Source organism: Myotis brandtii, unplaced genomic scaffold (genome assembly GCF_000412655.1).
Source record: "Myotis brandtii unplaced genomic scaffold, ASM41265v1 scaffold8, whole genome shotgun sequence".
Taxonomy (NCBI): Eukaryota; Metazoa; Chordata; class Mammalia; order Chiroptera; family Vespertilionidae; genus Myotis; species Myotis brandtii.
This window is the reverse complement of record NW_005371219.1, coordinates 10,000,740-10,023,444: the sequence shown is the minus strand read 5'-3', so window position 1 is coordinate 10,023,444 and position 22,705 is coordinate 10,000,740. Positions and strand designations below refer to the sequence as shown.

Sequence of the window (22,705 nt, the reverse complement as noted above, 5' to 3'; positions counted from 1 at the left end):
TGCGCGTCCGTCTCCAGCCCGCGCCGCGAGGGGACGCGGAGGAAATGTGGACTGTGTAGAGATGAGCGACACTGATCTCCGATGTTGGATATTTGCTTGGAAAAACGTGTGGGTACGACCTCGGTAAGGAACTTGGATCTTCTCTGTGAATCTGAAATTGATCTGAAAACTTTTTTTTTTTTTTGCTCTCGTCGCAGTAGAAACCAGAAAGGCTCCTGCTTGAAGGCACTTAGAACTGTCAAACATTTATAAGACTTTTTCCTTATGAATCATTAACCCTTTCAGTTCTAGGCGTCGTTGTCAAGTCACTGAAATTGTAGTAGTGGCTTCTGCCCGGTCCCGTCCAACAAAGTAACGATTCCGGGTGGGCTTACTTTTTTAAGTTTTGTTTTATTTTTAACACGTATTCGGCATCATGACTGTGCATGTTGCAACTCCGTAAAAGTAAGCAAGAGTGCTTAGGTCGTAACTGGAGGGAAAGACAACTTTGCATCTGGCTTTTCTTTTTTTTTTTTTTAAAAAAAGCATCATGTTTAAGGAGACAGAAGAATGTGGAAGCCACCCTGAAGGACTTACCCGGTGTTATGTGTACATTCTAAGGGGCACGGGCTCTTAGGCATGTTCCTACTTTTTATCAGGCATGTGTATATGGGAAAACAGCGCAGAAGTAGTCTACCTTCTCTCTCTTTCTCTCTCTCTCTCTCTCTCTCTCTCTCTCTCTGGAAAATACTATCTGCGGGTGAGGAGACACTTCCACATTTTTAAGTGGAAGCAGAGCGAGTGCTCTGAGTCTCCTCTATTTATTATAACTTTAGTTACAGTAAACTGTAGCACATCAGTGACTTCTGGGAATTTGTACACTTTCAGATTTAAATGGAAAGTGCTATTTGTAGCTGAGGGCTCCTGAAGGAATTCTCTCCCGGGAATTCTATTGAACAGTTTTATGTTTTGTTTTTGCTTTTCCACTTGGCGTGGGATGCCCACAAGTCTAAAGGCACTGTGGGGCGTTTGAACCCCTCGCCCATCTTCCCTCCTCTTTCCTGTGGTCCAAACTATTTCTGAAAAGCTGCACCTCGATGATGCTGGCAGGATGCAATCCTTTCCAGACTCGAGAGGATAAAAGAGATCCCTCAGCAGAGGGGGGTTAGGGGGGGCAGTTGTTTTGAAAGTTGTTTTGCATTGGGAGCTGGTGGGAAAGTTCAGTCTTCCCCATTTGGAAAAGGCAGGCTGGGTTCCGCTCCTGCAACACACGCGCTTTCCATTTTTAGCTTCATTCACAGGCAGACAGAGCGCCTTCCTCTTCCTCTCCTTGTTTGTGACAGTCTTCTGAGGCAGCTTTTCCACAGCGCCCAGGGTCTGGCAGCCATGACCCCAGGCGTTCTGGGACACAGGACTGAGCGCCCACAACATTTTTCTGCCGTGAGAGGTAAAGCCAGGGATTGTTCAGAGGTGGTTGTTTTTTTTTTTTATCCCCCCCAATGAAGTTGCCACACTTTTTTTTTTTTAACTTTGAGTAGCATTCTAAAACCCTGCTTCTTTAAGGCAGTCTTCTTTATACTGCCTTTTGGCTCTTACTCAACTGTACCAAGCACTCCGCATCTGCTTTTAAAGTCTTCAGACTACTGTATTAGTCATAGCCTCCCGGAGGAGCCACAGGACAATGGGGATTAAAGGCCTTGCCCTTCTCTTCCAGGCTGCCCCAAAGTGTGACTCCAGCGCTGTGAGGTTTCAAGGGTTGGCAGAGGGGACGGAGGGGACCATGAAAATGGACATGGAGGACGCGGACATGACTCTGTGGACAGAGGCTGCGTTTGAAGAGAAGTGTACATACATCGTGAATGATCACCCCTGGGATTCTGGAGCTGACGGAGGGACTTCAGTTCAGGCAGAGGCATCCTTACCCAGGAATCTGCTTTTCAAATACACCACAAACAGCAAAGAGGTAAGTTGCTGCTTTATTGCTGAAGAAGATTGGCATCTGATGCCAGGTCTCCCTAGGGGCTCTGGAGGCCTCCTCTATCTGTGAGGATCTCTAAGTGCCTGGAAGTAATTGATCACTCACTCCACTTCTTTCATTGCTTTCTCTTTCCCTAAGTCAGTCCTGGCTCACTTCCTCCAGCCCTCCACTGTTCCATGCTAATTAGTAAACAGTTAAACCTTTTGGCAACTTGACATGTCTTGGCAAAGCTCAGCTGCAGCGTGGGGTTTGTCAGGGAGCTGCCGGCCACTCTGGGCTCAATGGGCCCCGGTCCCCCAAGGTGCACAACAGCTTTTGAGGGAGAAAACTTTTTCTAAGAAAAAAACTTGGTCATGTTTCTTTTGTCTCCTTTGGCTCATTAGATGGCTTTATTCTTTTTAACGAGCCAGCTTTATTGGCTGGGTTTCTAAAATTATTCTCAAAACCCGGAGGTGTTTATGAACTGGAGTGATGGCATAAACCGGGATGAGGGTCATGTAAAAGTGTCCTCTGTGCGGATGACTTCAGCGCTCACCGCTGTGGCTCCGAGGCGGCCCTTGGCTCTGGCTGGACCGCCAGGCCGATTCCTTACTGGCCTCTGAAGTGGGTACACTCTTTGTTGTTTCAAAGGGGCTGAAAACTCCAACTTGGAATGAGCAAAGGATTTGTGGGTACCCTTTTATATAACGATTACAGCGAGGCGTGATGTGTAGCTGTGAAATAACTTGCAGAACCACCTCTTGTTTTGAGCGTTGGGCTAGCGCAGTTGCTCTCACTACTGGGCTGAGTGGAAGGAATCGACAGCTCAACAGACTTCCCACCGCCAGCATGACCTCAAGCCACTGTTAGTTCTGCGATGACCTCCACAGAGCAGTGAAAAGGGGGTCCTTTGCTGTAGGAATCCGCAGTTCAGTATTGGGAGTCTTCATGGTAGCCATGGCCGGTCGCTCTCTTCCTTCTCTAAGGAACAGCAGTGGAAGGATCCAGGGAGCCAGTTTGGGAAATACTTTGTCTCTTTCCTGTTTGTGTCCGAGTTCCCTGTTTTTGGTGAGGGGGAGACACAGCTGTCTAAAATTAAATAGAGCAACTCTGCTTTTGAGTTTCATCATAAAGCAAGCTTTTTCTTTTCCCTGCTGGGAGAGCAGAGGCCGGTTTTATAAAAAACAAAATTTAAATGGTAGCAGTACGTGTACATTCCTAAAAATGTAACCCCGGAGATCTGCCTTAATTATACCTCTTTCTACAGGAAACACTGTTCTCAATAGAAAGTCTCTTACTATGTGGCCCCTGGAATCAATGTAGGACTTGTTTGGGTATTTAAGGTTTGGCTGTGGCTTTAAAAGCGGCAGTGTGTCCCCCCCGCCCCCCCTCCCCCCATATCATATTTGACCAAATGTTGGTCTGTTCCCGGGTTCATTTGTGCTGTATTGCCCTGTCCACCCATTGGGACTGAAATAAATTTCTATTCTGTGGGTGATCTTTGCCGTTTAATTCTACAGTGTTCTTATCCTCAGTTCAGCGCTCAGCTGAAGTTTTTCATTTTCCATCATTTGACTTAAAATCATAGCTACATTTAGTAATGCCCTTCGACCGTGTAGTCCAAGGTTCGAAAAGATAGACACTTACCTAAAGTGGATAGTTAGAGCCAGAGCCGAGACTTGGAGGGAGCAAAGTTCTGACTTCCCCAGCCAGTGCTCTAGTGCTCTTTGATTATGCTACACTGGCCCCTCTTGGTGTCACTGTGGCTTTATTTTTAGTCTGAACACATTTCAGACCGATCCTTTATTAAGCTGGTTTGGCTCTTTTTCTTTTCTCCTCTGAACACTTAACTCCCTACTTCGTGTGTTCACGCCAAAAAAAACACAGAAAAAGGAAAAATGCTGTGCCTGTATTCCTAAAGAGGGTCCTTCAACACTAACCTAATAAGAGATCGGGGCTCTCTTATTCTATTTTCCCGTATTTTATGTAACTGAAACACTTGACTAAAATAATACATCTTCAGTTCCTAATCTTAAAAGCAACCAGGAAACCAACTTAAATGCAATACTGTCTGAAGCTTACTCTGGAATTTGTACCTGTTTCTCTGTTTCTCCCTTTTTGAACTTTGGGGAAGGACAGCTCCCTTAAGGTGGTGAAGGAGGACTGTGGGATTGGGCCATTGAGGACGTGCTTGCTGCAAACCAGTTCTCAAACAGACCTTTAGGACTGATGAACTGTTTACACTGTCATTATTCAGTTAGTCCTTTCAGTCCCACAAGCTGTGGAAATAGGCAAAAAAAGCCTTTCTACATGTAGTTTTTATCTGACTGATTTTACTGATTTAACTTGCCCTTCTTTAAATGTTTTCATTTAAGTAGCAGAAGATACCACATTATGTACTGTTGTGCTGACATACTTGGGGATTTTTTTTTTAGCAAGACCATTTTTCATTATGAATTTGTGCTATGTGTCAGCACCTTTTTTTTTCTTTTGGTTTAAAAACAAAACATACAAACCGTGTTTCTGATCTTGACCCTCATTTTTAGAGTTGGTTTAGAATCATTTTGTATCTTTAATGAGGCTGTTCTTACTTCCTATTTCCAGAACTCAAACCAAATATAGACATAGTATTCAAAACTGTTTAAACTTTTTTAACTGATGGGTTATTCTTTTAGGGGGATTTTCCCCTTGTCCTCCTGAAATAATTTTCTATGAATATTTGAATACAGAAAGGTCCATTTAAACACTTATATTTTAGAAGTGGTAGCCTGTGCTGAAACCGTTCGTGTTCTAGAAGCGCTGTGGCTCCGAGTCTGACCTCCCAAAGCCATGTGGTGACAAACATCCCCATGGACGATGGGGACTCCCTCAGTGTCCACTCTGATTGAAGTCCATTAGTCACTCAGGCCATCTGTAAAGAGTGTCTTGCCATAACGTGCAATTCTCTTTTCTTCCTACTGCCTTTTATTTGGGAGACATGTACTGAGGCATTACCACCTTTCCTTTAATACAAAGGTAATTAAGGAGGAAACCTTCTAAAAACATCTCCATTCGCTCCACCCCTTTTTTTAAAAAATGAGGTGCATTACCGGCTGAAGTCGTGGTCCACAACAGTTCTAGTCATCTCATTGCAGATAATCCTTATAATTGTAATCGAATGAGGCATTTTATGGGGGTGGGGGTGAGGAAGGGGATAGATAGCTAGTAATTAAAATGATCTTAATGGCATCTGGGCTGAGGATGCTCACAGCACATTTAGACCTGAATGCTGTTTCTGGTTAAAACCCACTACTGTGTGTGTGTGTGTGTGTGTGTGTGTGTGTGTGTGTGTGTGTACACTCCCTAGAGGGAGGAATTGCTTTAAACAACAAACAAAAAACTTACATTCTCCTTGCTATCAGATTTTTATTTCTCCCCCACCCCCACCCCATCCATCCTAAGTTGTGAAATCTTCATTTTTGTCTAGTAGTCACCGACCTGAATGTTCTGTGACTGGGGCCACTGATAGAGATGGATCTGCTCATGTGGCAGAGGGGTCGGCTCCTCACATAACCCATGACATTGAAGAGCTTCTGGGGGCAAGAAGTGTTGAGGCCAGCATGGTCTCGCTGATAGATTTATGGAAGGCGAACAGCAGCCTGTCCCCAGCAGAAATTCTTTAGGACCCTGGTCAGTTCCAGTGACGATTGCTTCCTGAGCGAGGTGAACACATTCTTAGTCTTCTTAGCACTGCAAGGGTTAGGGCACACACCAGGCTCCTCTGTGTCTTGTGCTTGCTCCAAGGATGGAATGTTGTTGGCTAAGCTTCACGTCTGGCTGCATCTTTCCAGGGCGGGAGGCAGACTGTGACCTAGTCTTCACTTCCCATTTAAGAAAAACCCTCAGTTCCTATTCCCCTTCCTAGTTACCTGGCTGAGTACTGTAATCTTGGAGTTGCAGCTGTTATGGCCTCTTTGAATAATGTCTCAGACATGGATTTGAGGTGAAGGTTTTTATTGTGTATTAGAGTATTGGACTGAGCACGGATATAGATGGCATATTAGCTACTCAGTTCCTTCCCACCTAAAAATTATGTGATCTTGTGTCTCTATTTATCTACATACATGAGTTTATTTGTATCCTACAGTTTTGTGTGTTATACGTAATTAAAATATTAAGACTCTGTCCCACTTGTAAAGTTAATCTGATATCGAGGTTCTTTTATTTGTTTGGGGCTTAGGGATTTCCATAGATCTCTCTTCCACCACACACCTTCCTCTGTCTAGTTGTTCTCCTGTCTTGCCTGCTGTATGACATTTGTAAGGTTACAGATGGGAAGAGTTACCTCTAATAGTGCCTTATAGCTTCCCCAGTGATTCGCCCATATTGCTCAAATAGGTATTGGGTGGCTTCTATCTTCCTTAAATTTGTAGGTGGCCTTTGTCCATAAGAACATGATGTGTTTTCTTAATGTGAGATTGGTATCTGAAAACCAACAGGCCCGGGGTTAAAAAGAATGGCAATTCAGAAGAAAAGCCCTGACCTCAATGCAAGGCTCCTTGTTGGTAATCAAGCTCTGACTCCTAAGACACTGTCTGCAAGAGACTATAATTTAAAACAAAGTTGATGAACCAGTTGAGTACCTTTCTTAAAATTACTGCTTTAAAGTGGATATGTTGAAAATATCAACTGCTAATTATTGGCTCACCAACAAATGACATTATTTGTTTTTCCTGTTTGTCATTTTAATATTATGGAACAATCACTCAAACATGAATGCCAAATGGTTTGCGTGTCATAGAAATCAATTCCATGAATTTTTCCAATTAATTAGGTTCTATGATGTATTATAAACAATGAGCCTCTGAATAAGTAAGTCCACTTAAGCTTTAGTATATGTTTTTATCTCAAGACTGTTCTGAGGTACTCCTGTCTCCAGTAGTTGTACTGCCAACAAATACCAATAATGACGAACTGTTATTGAAAGGGCAGATGGATGTAAATGAAGGCAGAGGAAGAGGATGAAATGAACATCTGCTTTTTTCACCTGTCTGCCAGAAATTCATAAATGACCAAAAATAACATTCTAGCTGACCAACCTTGTTTCAACTTGTGTTAGGGGCAGAAAATTTTTTTCTGTCTTTCCAGTCTGTGTATGTTCCATTGGCTTATATACTGAATAATAAAAAGTATTAAAAATAATAAATAAATAAAATTCAAATAAATTTAAAAATTATTGGCTGATAAGAAATGTATATAAAAAGAAGTGTGCCTACTCTAGATGCATTTAAACAGAGGTTTGAACTCTTAATGCAATTTAATGAAGTGTCAGTGCATATCATAACCAAAATCTTAGATTTCTTTGTGAACATTTATTGATTTACATATTTCGGCCTCCATTTCAGTTACACAATTAAGCAGGAACCACCAGGGATAATAAAAACTGGAAACAAATATTGTCTTTTACCTCCCATCTTGGTCCATTTCATTATGACATTTAGTAACTAACTTGTAGGCTTTTTTGGATGGGAAGAAAATAAAAATGGGAAAGTGAGTGTATAAAAAACAAAACAAAACTATAATTGCAAAATGTTATAAAGGATTACTTACAAAGGAGTTTTGTCAATAGTGATGAATTGCTTCCTGATTCGTGGTTGGTGACTTTTTTTTTCACCCCCTTAAAGAAATTTACGATCAAGGAGGAACTGGCATAGTTAACATGTTTCTTTAGTAAAACCCTACAAAGTCAGAATGTGTGATACATCCAGTCTGAGAAGGTCACTTCCTCTGATCTTAGAACCCGAGGCTCTCAGAACCCACAACTCTCCTCAGTATAAATTTCATTTCAAAGGAGGATTTTGACCACTGTTGAGTAGAAGATGCTAGAAAAGAACAAAAGTTACTTTGAAAGATCTTTCTTATAAAGAGAACTTACAAGCTATGAAGGGAAAAAAATAAAAAAGCAACACCCTCATCTGGGTTGAAAAAAAAATAGAATGTGTTTGGTTTCTGGTTCCTCAGGCCTTTGTGGAACAACCAAAGAGCATTATTTTGGTTTCTGAGGTTAAAACTACTTTATTCCCCTCAAGCACACTGTGTTTATGGTTTGAAGGAGAGGAGAAATAAGAAACTAGGAGCGGGCTGAATTGGTCTAACCTTGACCATCTAATTCTGTGTTATCTGATTCCCGTTCTAAAGCAGAATGGCTACCTCTCTGTTCTTCTATTATAAAAAGTAATCACAAAAATAAAAGACCCTCAGTCACTGGAGAATAAGTGGTTCTCAACCTTCCTAATGCCGCGACCCTTTAATAGTTCCTCATGTTGTGGTGACCCCCAACCATAAAATTATTTTCGTTGCTACTTCATAACTGTAATTTTGCTACTGTTATGAATCGTAATGTAAATATCTGATATGCAGGATATATTTTCATTGTTCCCGACCCACAGGTTGAGAACCGCTGCAACTATTTTAATGCTTGGTTGAATATTTGTTTATGATCTGGAAGTTTAAAAATGGCCCCCCCCCCCAAAAAAATGGTCTTCCCCTAAGGTGAAGCACATTATTAATTATATAGGCGCCATATCATAATTTTGTCATTGTTGGTTGCATTACCACTTGACATCTCATAAAAACAAAAAGATTGATTAATATATTGCAGTCAAAGTAATTGTTTCATATGCTTTACCTCCTTTAGGTTATTGGAGTAGTAAGTAAAGAATATATACCAAAGGGAACAAGATTTGGACCTCTAATAGGTGAAATCTACACCAACGATACAGTTCCCAAGAATGCCAACAGGAAATATTTTTGGCGGGTAAGTATGGAAAATTTTTCCAGATTCATTAAGAAAAAGTAGAGCTAGAATTGCTGGGTCACTTCCTTTTTCAACTTGTACTGGGCCTCACCACAAGTATTCAGGTCCCCAGGGACATAGTGAATCCTAAGCAAGTGTGATGAAACTGGCTAAACGTTTGGCCCTAGAAACACAACAGTTATAGGTGATTAGGATGGAGATATGGACTATATGTGAATCTTAATTTTTGCAATTCATTGAGCTATGTGAAGAAAGGAAACAGTTTGTTACTTGCTTTAAGGGTAGGCTCATTTGCATTTCTCTGCAAGGAAGTAGTAATGAGTCACCAAGTCTTAGATTTCACCTCTTCTTGATTTCTTGCTGAGTTAACTTTAATTGAGTGGAAGAATAATTATAAATGAATAATCTTGAAAAAAAATGCCATTCAGGAAGCCTAGTCATAGAAGATAGCACTAGGGGAATGGAGATGGACCTCAGGACTAGTCCTGTTTAAATTCATCTGCACCAGCCTGGCCGTCATGGCTCAGTGGTTGAGTGTTGACTTATGAACAAGGAGGTCATGGTTCGATTCCCGGTCAGGGCCCATGCCCGGATTGTGGGCTTGATCCTCAGTGGGGAGTGTGCAGGAGGCAGTCAATCAATGATTCTCTCTCATCATTGGTGTTTCTATCTCCCTCTCCCTCTCCCTTCCTCTCCTTTCTCTGAAATTAATAAAAACACATTAAATTTGTCTGCACCATAAAACTATCGGATTTGCCAGTAGGTAGATTACATCCATAGCTTTGGGGAAATGCTTACAATCATGCAAGATGATAAACTTTCTTATAACATCCAGTCCAAAAGTCTAGCCAATACAATTTCCTTTGGAATATCAGGGTTAGAAGGGACCTCAGAGGTGGACTAATTAGATGAAATCCTTGAGTAAAAGACTCTGAATTAGGAGTGAACAAGAAAAAATTGGGCTGCTTTTCATCTTCCCATAGCTCTCTGCAGGATATTTCATTTCCTCACTTAGAAAATAAAGATATTCTTACAAAATTTAAAAGAAAATTTTTATACATACTTGCATAAGAAGCACACAACAATTGGGGAATCATTGTTTGAATTATTTTCAGAAACAGCTGCATGGTAACAACAAAAATTGGATTACACTTAGTTTGGCCAGTATTTATCTAGAACACTTCTACCTTTTAGACAAGTATCTTGATAAAATACTTATTTGGGGGTCATTCAGAAGCTGCTCCTAACAAACAAGATTTTTTTCAAAAGCCTGGAAGTTTTGTGTTTTTAGAAACCTAGTGTTCTATTTTCCAGGCAGATGAGAGCTCTGAGAGTTGTGTGCTCACAATTTTTATTTAATAACTTTCTCATGCTTAAAATACATGAGTTACAATGGGAAAAATCTTAGTGCATTTTTGCCTTTATTGCCAATAAAATCTTTTCAGAAGTGAAACATAGAGGTGTGTAATTCTGCATTCGTAGGTCTGAATGAAGAGAAGCTAGCATAAATCTCATTAACACCTGGTCATTTTGACAAAGGCAAGAAACACCTAAGAACCTCCTATCACTCTCCCAGTTCCCTGGTTCATTCACGATTCACTCTAAGTAACTAAAATGCTGTCCTTGGGAGGATTTATTTGAATCAGTCTTTCACATACAAAGGATGTTGTAGGAGCTGACTCCCCACATGTTGTTAAAAGCATCCTGATTTTGCTGGCAGGGATATGGACATCTGTTTGAGGAAAGAAAAAAAGTTTCATGCAAATTACACAGTCAAAGAGAAGAGAAGGGATGTGCAAGTTGAGAAACCAGTGACATTTCTTGTAACTGTACTATGAGTCAGCACTTTTTAATCTTCTTGATAATGTATGGAAATGTAGTGAGGTGACAGGGAGCAGTGTTCACTTGACGTATGCGTATTTTCGCGTGTGTGTGTTTGTGTGTGACTTCATGGCATCAATCATTCTTTTTTAAATGAGGATACAGTAAATTGTAGTCTGTGGAAGGCTGACTGGAATCAACATACCCGTAGCTTTAGAAAGCAGTTTCCGCCCAACGAAGAGTGCAAGAGCGATGGAACCCCATGTTCCTGGAAGTTTGCACATCAGAGTAAACAAACTTGAAAACCCCTCTTGATAGCAGAATTCACCCAGCCTTGTTCCATTTTCTCTTAACAACACACACCGCAAACGCTCTCACAAGCTGCTTTGATGAAGCCACATGTATTTCCCCCTTCACAATTTACAGGAAGTTACTCTTAAAAGAAAGTGATTCTGGTGTTTACTGCCCGTGTTAAAGGGACAGAGTTCCTTTTTATCTCTGATAACGTTTGAGCGAAATATAGAATCAATTTATAGACTCACATAGTATGTGACTGAGAACAAAGCAGTAACCTGCTCTCAGGTCCGAGCCGTGGCCCACTGCTTGGAGACTACAAGTTGCAGATGACCAGGTATTGATTGTAGCTGTGTAAGGAAATGTCTTAGGTCTGAAGACAAGGCGTGGTACAGGTTAAAAAGAGGGAGAGAGAGCAGCTTTCTGTGGAAGGGTAAGGGGTTTCATGATGGAGCAGTTTCAGTAAGGATGTATATTTTGATTTTTCCTGTTCTTACCTCTGCCTTTTCCCCCGAGTGGCCTGTGTGCATCTGTTAAACAGAAGTAGTGTTACTACAAGGTAAACTTTGAAATCTGCTTTATGCGTTGCCTTTAAAGAACGACATGGTGTCTTCCTGTTCTTTTCCCAAAAGCACATGCCTATGGCTCTGTGAGTGGCGTTCCAGCCAAGCTCCTCACAGATAAGAGGGTTCCCTCTCCCCTCCTTTGGCAAGGCTGAACATGTTTATCAAGAGGAAAAGTGACTCCTTGGGAGACTGTCAGATTCTGGCTCCTGTCCCAGCCTTCACTTTGTTATGCCAGGTGAAGTTCACCTTTGCCCCACCCAGTGCTTCCACAAAAAGGCAAGGTTCCAAGTATTTATATGAACAAGTGTTACTTCTGGACTCCGAGGCTTGGGGGTGGAGGATGTTTGCATAGTTTAAGCCTTGGGCGGGGGTGTAGGAAATGGCAAGTACAGAGGCCATAGAAAAAGTGGAGAGACTCGGTTTGACGTACTCAGTCGGCTTGTCTTCTACGCAGTGACTCAAAGCATTAAAAGTCAGCATAATCGGAACTCAAGTTTGTAGCATCACCCATTTGTCATTCGCTGCTGTGGCAAAAGTAGGACTCGGCTGTTTTCATTCATCTGAGGCAGCTCCTTAAATGTTGTGTTTTACCCTTTTGTTATTTTCCCCCCACACGTGAAAAGACGATAAAACCGAGATGGAAAAGGTAACTGATGGTGTGCCTTACCTGTTTCTGCCCTTATTTCTGCTGATTCAAGACTACTCGGGCCAAACTGATTTGCTTCTTTTTCTAGCTAGGCGATAGGGGACCAGAAGTCACACATGTGCTTGCTGTGTTGATTCTTAAGAGGTGCCGGGGGCTGACTCTCTCCAACCCGTCTGTCTTCTCTTTTGGACAGATCTATTCCAGAGGGGAGCTTCACCACTTCATTGATGGCTTTAATGAGGAGAAAAGCAACTGGATGCGCTACGTGAATCCGGCGCACTCTGCCCAAGAGCAAAACCTGGCTGCGTGCCAGAATGGGATGAACATCTACTTCTACACCATTAAGCCCATTCCTGCCAACCAGGAGCTGCTTGTGTGGTATTGTCGGGACTTTGCAGAAAGGCTGCATTACCCTTATCCTGGAGAGCTGACAATGATGAATCTCAGTAAGTGGATTACAGAACAAAAAAAATGTTAAATGCCAGTCATGTCAGTCCTGCCCCTCTGAGCTAATAACATGTTGTTTAATTATATGGCTTCATCGGTTGGGCCAAGTAGGTGGCTTAAACCAGGCCCTCAGAAGGAGGGGAGGGGTGAATTTTAGTGCCTATTTCCTATTATAAAACTTGATCATTTAAAAAAATATCAAGAGCTACTTTGAGTGTTTAATTCAGAAAGTCACAAGAAGAAATATATGTCCAATTCTAATCTATCTGAAAGGGGGCAGGGAGGAGTAAGATAGAGATTGGTTCTGACAGGCTGACTTGGCAGGGAAAAGCCACCCCCCCCCCCTTGTTTGTGGTAATTTGTCGGTGCTTAAAATATGCATTGAAATCTTGTAGAGATGCCCATTTGGTTATTAAGTTATGGTCTGATGTGGAACATAGGAGATTGATTCTAGAAAAACTCGCAGCTGTAATTTTTCAAATATTATTCTAAATGAATAACAGATTTTATATTTTAGCTTCCTTTTATCTGATCACCTGATCAGTATTAAAGTAGCCACTTATCACTTTATCGTAACAAATTCTCAATTCCTTAGATTTATAAGCCTTTACTTTTTTATTTGGTGGAAGTTGTTGTCCTTCCCTCTCTGCAAAGGTCTACTTCATTTTAGTCCTTCTCAGGTGACCTCTATGAATGATTTAAGAATTACCATAACATCCCAACCTGTTGTCACTATGCTTGTGTGTTCTCAGTTACACTGCTACATAAAAAAGCAGTTTCTTAAATTAAGTTTAAATTTTTAAAGTAAAATTTTAGACCTTTTGGTTTAAAAGTTTTAACGTCTAAATGCTGAAATTTTTGTAACTTGTGGTTTTGACATCATTTCAAACTTAAGGGGGAGTTGCAAGAATAGTACAAAGAATTCCCAGATACACTTTACCCAGATTCATCAATCATTGATATGCTTTCCCTTTTGCTTTATATGAAGGCTAAATTGTTTTAGTTCACACTTTCATCTTTGAGACTTTTGGAATAATATTAATATTAGCATAAATTAGAATTTTTTACTTCAGCTCTAGGACCAACTTATCCTCGTCAGGTATAATCCAACTCTGTAGCTATTTAGTGCTCATCCACAGAGTCTACTTCATCTCCTTATGATCTCAAGACTATTTATAGTTTGCTGAAAAACGGGGAATATAAAAGATTATGGATCTCCTCCCCACAGGCTTGTGTCTGTGGCCCATTGATACACACGTGCCCACGCACACACACAATGCACCTTGAGCTTCATGAGGAAGTCTTAGAATGTTTGGAAATAAACCGGCTTCCAACAAGAGCATGATGGGTATAATCAGGTTCTAGGCGAAGGTGGCCATTGTTTTCCCTCATTTCTCTTCACTGCTCCCAAGAATTGCTGTCCTGTCCCAGAGCCAAGCATCTAAGGAGATATTCAGCTTTTTCACCATCTGTATGTGCCAGGCCTGGTACTCAGGGCCTGGTGGTAAAAGACAACTTATGTTCCAGCAGGGCATCTCCTGGGAAGACAGGCAGTCTCCTCCTAACTTTCTCAGCATAGCAAGTCACTTCTTCTTGGGGGTCTCCTTACAGTCCTTGGCCTAAATTAGTCATGGGTTCAGAGAAATACTTTGATTTCTTCTTTTTAAACAGTGACTCCATTTGAGGTGATGCATCCCAGTGATTTTGTACCAACCAGTGATTTTGCATACCTCCCTCACTCTCTGCCAATCAAAGAAAGGTTTTTAAGGTCTTACATTTTTATCCCCCAATGAAAAGTTTTGCACAGTATTTTAAGACTCGGGCATACCCTTTGTGTTCAGAAGCAACATTCTTGTGTACTGTGAAATGACACCTTTCTTCCCTCAAATATCCCTTATTGTTTATGCAGAATTTTTTCCTAAATGATGGTCTAACATTCCCAAGTTCCCTTTTATTGTCCAGTATTCATAGTAGAGAATGAAAGGTAACAATACTAGTCACATTAAGCCAAGACTCCTACTGCCGATTGTGAAACCAGTTGTCTTAGGCGTGGTAACTGATGATTGAGACTCTGATCAGGAAAATTTCCACTATTTCATCAGGCCTAACAGGTAGATTGTGTCTGCAAGTGAGTTGTGTTGGGTTTCCATGCATCAAGCATAAAAAAGGTCCATGCCAGAATCCCCATGAGGGCTTTAAGTGGCAGTGATGGCTCAACTGGTAGAATGTTGAGAAGAGATTTGATGCAAACTGAGGTCAAGAAAAATAAGTATTCAGAAATCACAAATTGGCATTTTTTAAAAAAACAAAATAAAAGGAGTTGGAACTATTTAGTTGAACTCCTACCCCTCCCAAGTTTTTTTGGTATTTTTTTCTATCTATCTTACTAACCCATCTAGAAAACAGTTGACCAAATTATAGACTTCTAAATGTTCATCTGCTTTCTCAGTTTCAGTTGAAAACAGACTTTGTTTTGCCTATTGCAGAACTTCTAGGTTCTTTCTTGTAGTCTTGGGGGTTCTTATTATAGATCGAAAATGTGAGTCGGCATAATTAAGCCATTCAGAGCCTTCAGAAGCAGTTCACTCTTGAAATGACTCTGTACGCCTACAGCCATGTAAGATTTAAGAACAAAAACAGATCTTGATTTTCCTTTTCATGTTAACTCAAGCTGCTGCTGAGTGGGAGATTCAGAAATGACACCAGCTCCCCTGATTACTCAGCTGCTAAGGATGATTTTAAAAATGTGCCTTCTGTGGATGGCATGATGTCCACCTTACAACTCCTCAGGAGGGACTACCCTTCCCTCTGGATATTGTTTTGGAGTAAGACATAAATTTGTTTGTAGAAAGGCATGTGAGATAGCCAACATTTATTGCGGATTTACTATATGCCGAACACTGTGTTAAATATTTTACCTAGAAAATGATGAATTACGACTTTCTTGTTTGTTGGCCAAATCATTAGCTTCTTTCAATTCAATAAATGAATTGTTGAAGCGCTTAGTAAGAACACCTAACTAAATAGGAAGAACAAGGCTATGGTTGGACTAAACGTTTTACTTTCGCTTTAATTTATTGAATTTTAGAATTGAGAGAGTATTGAAGTTGCCAGAAAAAGGAAGAGACTTAGATGTAATTTGCCATGTAAAAATGGCAGAAAATGATGATGGTGAATTGTCTGTATTTAATTTTATTAGGATGGCGTTTTTTGTTACTGTGGGCCTATGGGGATGCCTCTGAGTCGCTCTTTCTCAGCCTGCCTAACATTCCTTCCTGTGGCTGAGAGATAGATGTCTCGCCTATCAGTTTTCCCACTCCGTTGTCTATCTTCCTTTACCATTTAGGCTTTAAAAAACAAAAGTGACAATTTGAACTTCCTGCCTGCTGGGCCTCACTGAAAGATCGATATTGGCCTGATAAGGGGATATTTATTTTGGTTTAGTGGCTTCAGAAATCCCTCTCCCTCAACAAGCTTTCCATCACTGCCCCCATCAGCATCTTCCCCGATAGTGTCTTGGCTGTGTTTACTCTGGGGCCACTGGCTCACCCGGAGTAACTGATAACAGCCAGCAGCAGATAACATTCTCCGAGGGGCTCTCACGCGGGAATCCAATCCCTCCAGCCTGCCAACCTAGAGAATGGATTTGAAGAGCTCAGAATCTGGAGTTCCACAGAGCTCATTTCTAGACCTATCGGATGTCAAGCCTGGAGTTCCTTCTCAGTTAAATCAAACAGGGACCTTTTTTTGTAAAAGATGATGAATGATACTTTACGGAGGCCTCAGCCTGATCCCCACCAGCTCTCCTGCCTCTCGTGGCTGATGCCTTCAGTCTGCTCCCACTGCTGCGGCAGGTGTTCACGCTGGAGTGGCTGCCCTCCAAGAACCTGAGCTCCAGCTCAGCAGCATATGTTTTACTTTTGCTTTCCAAGGCAGGCTGAGCAGGGAATTTTTGGTTTCCCTGCTCCGACTGGTGCTTTCCTGAAGGCACCGTCTGTGCTGTGTGTTTGGAGGCAGGGTTGGCGAGGGCCTGGGGAGTCTGGAAGTGTCCTCCTCGTGGCTGCTGTCCCTAAATAGTATATTTACCGAGTCATGGTGTGCCGGCTTTGGGAATAAATGCTTTCATCTTGGCTGCCTGTTTTCTTTGGTGCTCTAAGTAATTGGACTGGCTCGGAAAGTGCCTGTTGTGGTTTGGCAGGAGGACTGTGTCATGCCTTGTGATTCCAGGGGACAGCGTGGCTGGGAGCCTGGGTAGACCAGACAGAGCCGTGGTGAAATTCTTGTGTTGTCAGCAAATCGAAGGGAAGGGGTGGCATCTGTGTTTCTAATCTGTCTATTTGGCACAGACAGTTTTGAACAGGGTTTTATCAAATTCGTATTAAATGAGAACGAAGGTGAAAATTGATGACTGCTTATTACTTGAAATGAGTCTTAATCTTTCACATCTAGTTCGCAGGGTGTGCTGACTTTCTCAGAATGGCATTTATTAACCTCTGACATCCCCCACCCCAGTATTTTTCCACCCCATTTTAATGGAAGCTCTCCTGTTCTAGCCTGCACAGCACTTTTCCATCATAAGGGGGTGTTTTTTGTCAGTGGAAACAAAGTAATCTAAAGGGCGCTGTTCGCTCCATTGACCGATGCTGCCAGTGCCCCACGGTGCTGAGAAGGAAATGGAGCGGCGCTTCGAGGGGCCGGGCCCTCTAGAATGAGAGGCGCCGAGAAACCAGGTGTCTCGCGCGTGGCCAGCTGGTGCTCAGGTTTTCTCAGGGAGAGAGCCACCTGGGCAATTTCACTTCAGTTCTCTGTACCCCTCTGAGTAATCGTCCCTTCTTCTCTGTTTCAGCACAAGCACAGAGCCAGTCAAAGCAGCAGAGCACTGAGAAAAATGACCTTTGCCCAAGGAACGCCCCAAAGAGAGAGTACAGCGTGAAAGAAATCCTAAAATTGGACTCCAGCCCCTCCAAAAGAAAGGACTTCTACCGTTCAAACATTTCACCCCTCACTTCAGAAAAGGACACAGATGACTTCAGGAAGAATGGGAGCCCCGAAATGCCCTTCTACCCCCGGGTCGTGTACCCGATCCGGGCCCCTCTCCCGGAAGACTTTTTGAAAGCTTCCCTGGCCTATGGGATGGAGAGGCCGACGTACATCCCTCACTCCCCCATCCCGTCCTCCACGACGCCCAGTCCCTCAGCAAGAAGCAGCCCGGACCAAAGCCTCAAAAGCTCCAGTCCTCACAGCAGCCCAGGGAACACCGTGTCGCCTCTGGCTCCGGGGCCTCAAGATCACCGGGACTCCTACTCCTACTCCTACTTGAACCCGCCCTACGGCTCTGAAGGTCTGGGTGCTTACCCTGGATACGCGCCTCCCCACCACCTCCCGCCAGCCTTCATCCCCTCCTACAACGGCCACTACCCCAAGCTCCTCTTGCCCCCCTACGGCATGAATTGTAATGGCCTGAGCACCATGGGCAGCATCAATGGCATCAGCAACTTCGGCCTCTTCCCCAGGCTGTACCCCGTCTACAGTAACCTCCTCGGTGGGGGCAGCCTGCCTCACCCCATGCTCAACCCGCCCACTCTGCCCAGCTCGCTGCCCTCGGAAGGAGCAAGGAGGTTGCTGCAGCCGGAACATCCCGGAGAGGTGCTGGTCCCAACGCCCCGCAGTGCCTTCTCCCTCACCGGGGCCGCCGCCAGCATGAAGGACAAGGTATGCAGCCCCACCAGCGGGTCGCCCACTGCGGGCACTGCTGCCACGGCGGAACACGTGGTGCAGCCCAAAGCTACCTCAGCAGCGATGGCAGCCCCCAGCAGTGACGAGGCCATGAATCTCATAAAAAATAAAAGGAACATGACTGGCTACAAGACACTCCCCTACCCCCTCAAGAAGCAGAATGGCAAGATTAAGTATGAATGCAATGTCTGCTCCAAGACTTTTGGCCAGCTCTCAAATCTGAAGGTAGGCCTCCCAGTAGAGCAGTCTGCCTGTCTGCTAGTGTCTGTACCTGTGTTAGGCATGTTTGTATTTAGCTCGCTTTCCACAGCTTATCAATTTCATTTTCAATAGCGTGAGATCCGGGTCGGGAATAGTTGACGTGGGTTTGACTTTGCTTTTGGCGCTTCGGGCTCTGTGTGGCTTTGGACAAGTGACTTCCCCTCTCCTGAGTTTCTTCTGAATGACGAAAACATGGGGTCTGGGCTAGAAGATCAGCTGAAAGTCCCTGCTGGCCTGTAGCTTCTGTTCCTTTAGCACAAACAAAACAGAGCCTCCTGAAAGCCTCGGGGCTTTATTTGTTCTGTATAAGACTTTATCGCGATGCTTTTCTGAAGATCTCTGCATCATATATGCCGGGTTCTCCGGGCAACTGAGAGCAGAGCTAACACATGTGGCTTCTTCCCAGGTCCACCTCCGAGTGCACAGTGGAGAACGGCCTTTCAAATGTCAGACTTGCAACAAAGGCTTTACTCAGCTCGCCCACCTGCAGAAACACTACCTGGTCCACACGGGAGAAAAGCCACATGAATGCCAGGTGGGCAGTCTTTGGGGGGTAGCACTTTTGACCTTTGTAGGAAATATCTGAGGAGTTGCCCTCCCCAGGCCATGCAGCCCATAGATTAGCCAACACAAGAACTCGGCCTTGGCACGGGCTGGCAGCCCTGGTGCAAGGTAGATGATGACACAGCCAGCTCCCAGTGGGTGGAAAATGGTAGGGGAAATAAACACCACCTCGTGTGCAGTGTGGCCACATCGCCCTGTTTGCTTAATGCCACACCATCGGTGCCACAGGGAGGCTTCTCCCCTCCCAGGCTGCTGGCATCATCTGTCAGCTTGCCCCTCCCGCTGGCAACTCTTAATCTTCTGGTCTTCCCCTCTCCCCACACTGCAGGTTTGCCACAAGCGGTTCAGCAGCACCAGCAATCTCAAGACCCACCTGCGACTCCACTCCGGAGAGAAACCTTACCAATGCAAGGTGTGCCCCGCCAAGTTCACCCAGTTCGTGCACCTGAAACTCCACAAGCGCCTACACACCCGGGAGCGGCCCCACAAGTGCGCCCATTGCCACAAGAGCTACATCCATCTCTGCAGCCTCAAGGTCCACCTGAAGGGGAACTGTCCTCTGGCCCCAACCACGGGGCTGCCTTTGGAGGACCTGACTCGAATCAATGAAGAAATCGAGAAGTTTGACATCAGTGACAATGCCGACCGGCTCGAGGACATGGAGGACAACATCGATGTGACCTCCTCTGTGGTGGAGAAGGAAATCCTGGCCGTGGTCAGGAAAGAGAAAGAAGAAACTGGCCTGAAAGTGTCTTTGCAAAGAAACCTGGGGAATGGACTCCTCTCAGGGTGTAACCTCTATGAGTCATCAGACCTGTCCCTCATGAAGTTGCCTCCCAGCAACCCACTACCTCTGGGACCTGTCAAGGTCAAACAAGAAACAGTCGAACCAGTGGATCCTTAAGATTTTCAGGAAACAAAAAGTGTCTTATTTTGTTTCTTAACTTACGACTTGGCGAGTCAGGGTGCCTGTAGCAGATTCCTTGTACATAGACCCAGGGCCGCAAAGCTCTCCCTCACCTGTCTGGAATTGAAGAAGGAGCTCCAGAGTTACTGAAATCTCAGGGCATAAATGAGCAAAGACAATATATTATACATATTATATATACTTATTTACCCCCATATATATATATTTGAACACAATATATTATACATATTATATATACTTATTTACCCCATATATATATTTGAATCTGTGTATTTTGAATATTTTGTGTGAATATGTTTGCATAGCCTTCCCATTGCTAAGAATATTGCCTAGCCATAATTATTTTTTCAATGATATTAATCCTTCATAATTTATTATACAATTTACCATTTAAAAGCAATAATTAAAAAAACGTTTACAATGACTGGAAAAATTCCTTGTAATTTGAGTATAGATGTTATATATGTTTGTCTTGTGGCCATTCTTTGTAAACAATCTCTGCACATCTGTTAAAGTACCTAAGATTTAGTAATCAAATACATGACTCCAGTCAACCTCCTTCTGTAATAATGGTTTGAAAATGAGGTTTTGGTATTGCCAAAAATACAGTTGTTGTGTTAATTCATAGGATCATGTCATTTGAACAGCATTGCATAACTTGGGGGTATGTGTGCAGAATTACCCGGTAATAACTTCCAGTAGAATAAACAAGAAAGGGAATCTTGTATGTTTCTGTAGATAGTGCGGTTATTTTCCCCCTAGCCACAGAGTTACTAGAAAGGTGACAACCTGTCTCCCTCTCCAAAAAGCAGGGTCACCGCACCCCCAGAGTCATGTGACCATTCAGAGTGGCCCCATGACTTTTGCATTCCCACCTTATTATCTAAAAATGTGAAGAAGACAAAATGCCATGTTTAAAACCACTGCGAAACATTTCCAAAGCACAGATGGTTTTGTGTGTGTGAGGTTTAGGGGCTTGAGTCTGGGTGATGTTTTTGTTGTTGGGTTTTTGTTTTATTTGTCATGTTAAAATTGCACAAACATGGTGCTCCACCAGGAAGGATTTGAGGTAGATGGGCTCAGGCCACACTTAAAAAAAAACCAAAAACGGGTATTCTCATTGTCTTAGGGTCAAAGCGGGTAATGAGCATTCCTATCCCCAACACATCAATTGTATTCTTTCTGTAAAACTCCGATTTTCCTCAGTATTTGTGTTTTTACATTTTATGGTTAATTTAATTGAAGATGAAAGGGCATTGCAAAGTTGTTCAACAACAATTACCTCATTGAGTGTGTCCAGTCGTGCAGGAAATGATGGCTTATCTAATGATTTGCTACTCCAGACGAAACTAAGTGTGCTCCGGAAAGATAGAACAAGGCCATTCTATCTCTTACTCTGCTTAGCCCAAAGATTACATGTCGGCATTCAAGGTGTAGCAAAGAATGATGTATATTTATAAATCTATTTATACCACTATACCATGTATATATAATATATTTATAACCACTTAAATTGTGAGCCAAACCATGTAAAAGAACCTACTTTTCTAAGGGCAAGAAAAGACCAAAAAAAACAAAAACAAAAAAAAACCCTTTCTGAGACTTTCTTTAGCACTCAATGACCTCACAATCATATTGATGAGCTTGAGCACCCCTCACTATTTGTAAAAGACCCTAAAACCTTGGTACAAAGGTGGGGACTGCATCATAACCAGGGAAAAAGAGATTGCTTTTTTACTATTAAGGACAATCTAAGATGGCTTTATTTTTGTTTTGCCACATTATGATTATGTGGTCATACCCAATTCATGGAAATAAAAATTCCATTATTACTCCTTTACTATTGTAATTTTTTCTCTCTTCCTCTCCCTCCTTCCTAAATAGCTGGTGTATCACTAGTCAATGCGGTTTATATATGTATATGCAGCATTCTGTTCATGGCAACTAATGCCAACCTGCAGAAGAGAACAACAAATCCAGGGAAACCCAAGAGCCTTAGTGATCTGTTCCCATAAGGAGCGAAACTGGCAGTTTATTATGTCTCAGTATTCGACAAACGCTGTCGTTAACTACAGGTAAACCAAAGCCTCACACTGACATTGACACCAAATTCTTTCTATTCCCAACCGCTCGTTTGTCCTCTTCCCCCTCTGTGCTTGCTTACATGTGGGAGTTTTTACCAAGACCTGCACAGTGGCTGAGACTTCCTGCTTCTCTGTAGTGTCTGACTTTCCCTCCAAGGCCTCTTACATGTGAAGGTTGAGCCCACAATCAGCAGTGGTTCTATTTTTTTCCCCCTTACAGTCAAAACTGACCAAAGTTACTGGCTTTTTACTTTGCTAGGACAACAAACTATCTTATGTTTACTTACTGGTTTACATTGTTATTTATGTGCAAATTGTCAAAATGTAAATTAAATATAAATGTTCATGCTCTACCAATGCTTGTCTAGCGTCTTGAGTGAGGGGCCAGTGAGCGACATCTTCACCACCTACAAACGTGGCCCTAGAACAGATTTTGAACGTGACACAATTGGTCTCTCTCCCACCCCCCACCCCCCAGCAAGGATTTCCTCATATCTCCATCAGGGACAGCACGTGGCAGTGATAGGAAGAGTTGATCACTTACATCTCTCATAACTCAATGGTGTAAGCTTTTTCTTTAATTATGAGCTATAAAAGTGTTCTCTTAAGGAAAATTTTCAAGCATT

At 42.9% G+C, this 22,705-nt stretch overlaps 1 protein-coding gene across 3 annotated transcripts; it reads left to right on the top strand.

Moving 5' to 3' along the window:
- Nucleotides 1-22,436, top strand: PRDM1 (PR domain containing 1, with ZNF domain). Of its 3 annotated transcripts, XM_005883793.2 has the most exons (7): nt 1-123; nt 1,694-1,942; nt 8,613-8,732; nt 12,253-12,505; nt 17,353-18,467; nt 18,910-19,038; nt 19,396-22,436. In XM_005883793.2, exons 1-7 carry the CDS (start codon nt 82-84, stop codon nt 19,969-19,971), a joined length of 2,484 nt encoding a protein of 827 aa, XP_005883855.1. In that variant the 5' UTR covers nt 1-81; the 3' UTR covers nt 19,972-22,436. The 3 variants fall into 3 exon arrangements, with proteins under 3 accessions (XP_005883855.1, XP_014386874.1, XP_014386875.1); XM_014531388.1 differs by lacking the exon at nt 18,910-19,038 and having other exon boundaries at nt 7-123; nt 19,396-20,200; XM_014531389.1 differs by lacking the exons at nt 1-123; nt 1,694-1,942 and having other exon boundaries at nt 8,620-8,732; nt 12,264-12,505; nt 19,396-20,200.
- The last annotated feature ends 269 nt before the right edge of the window (nt 22,437-22,705 follow it).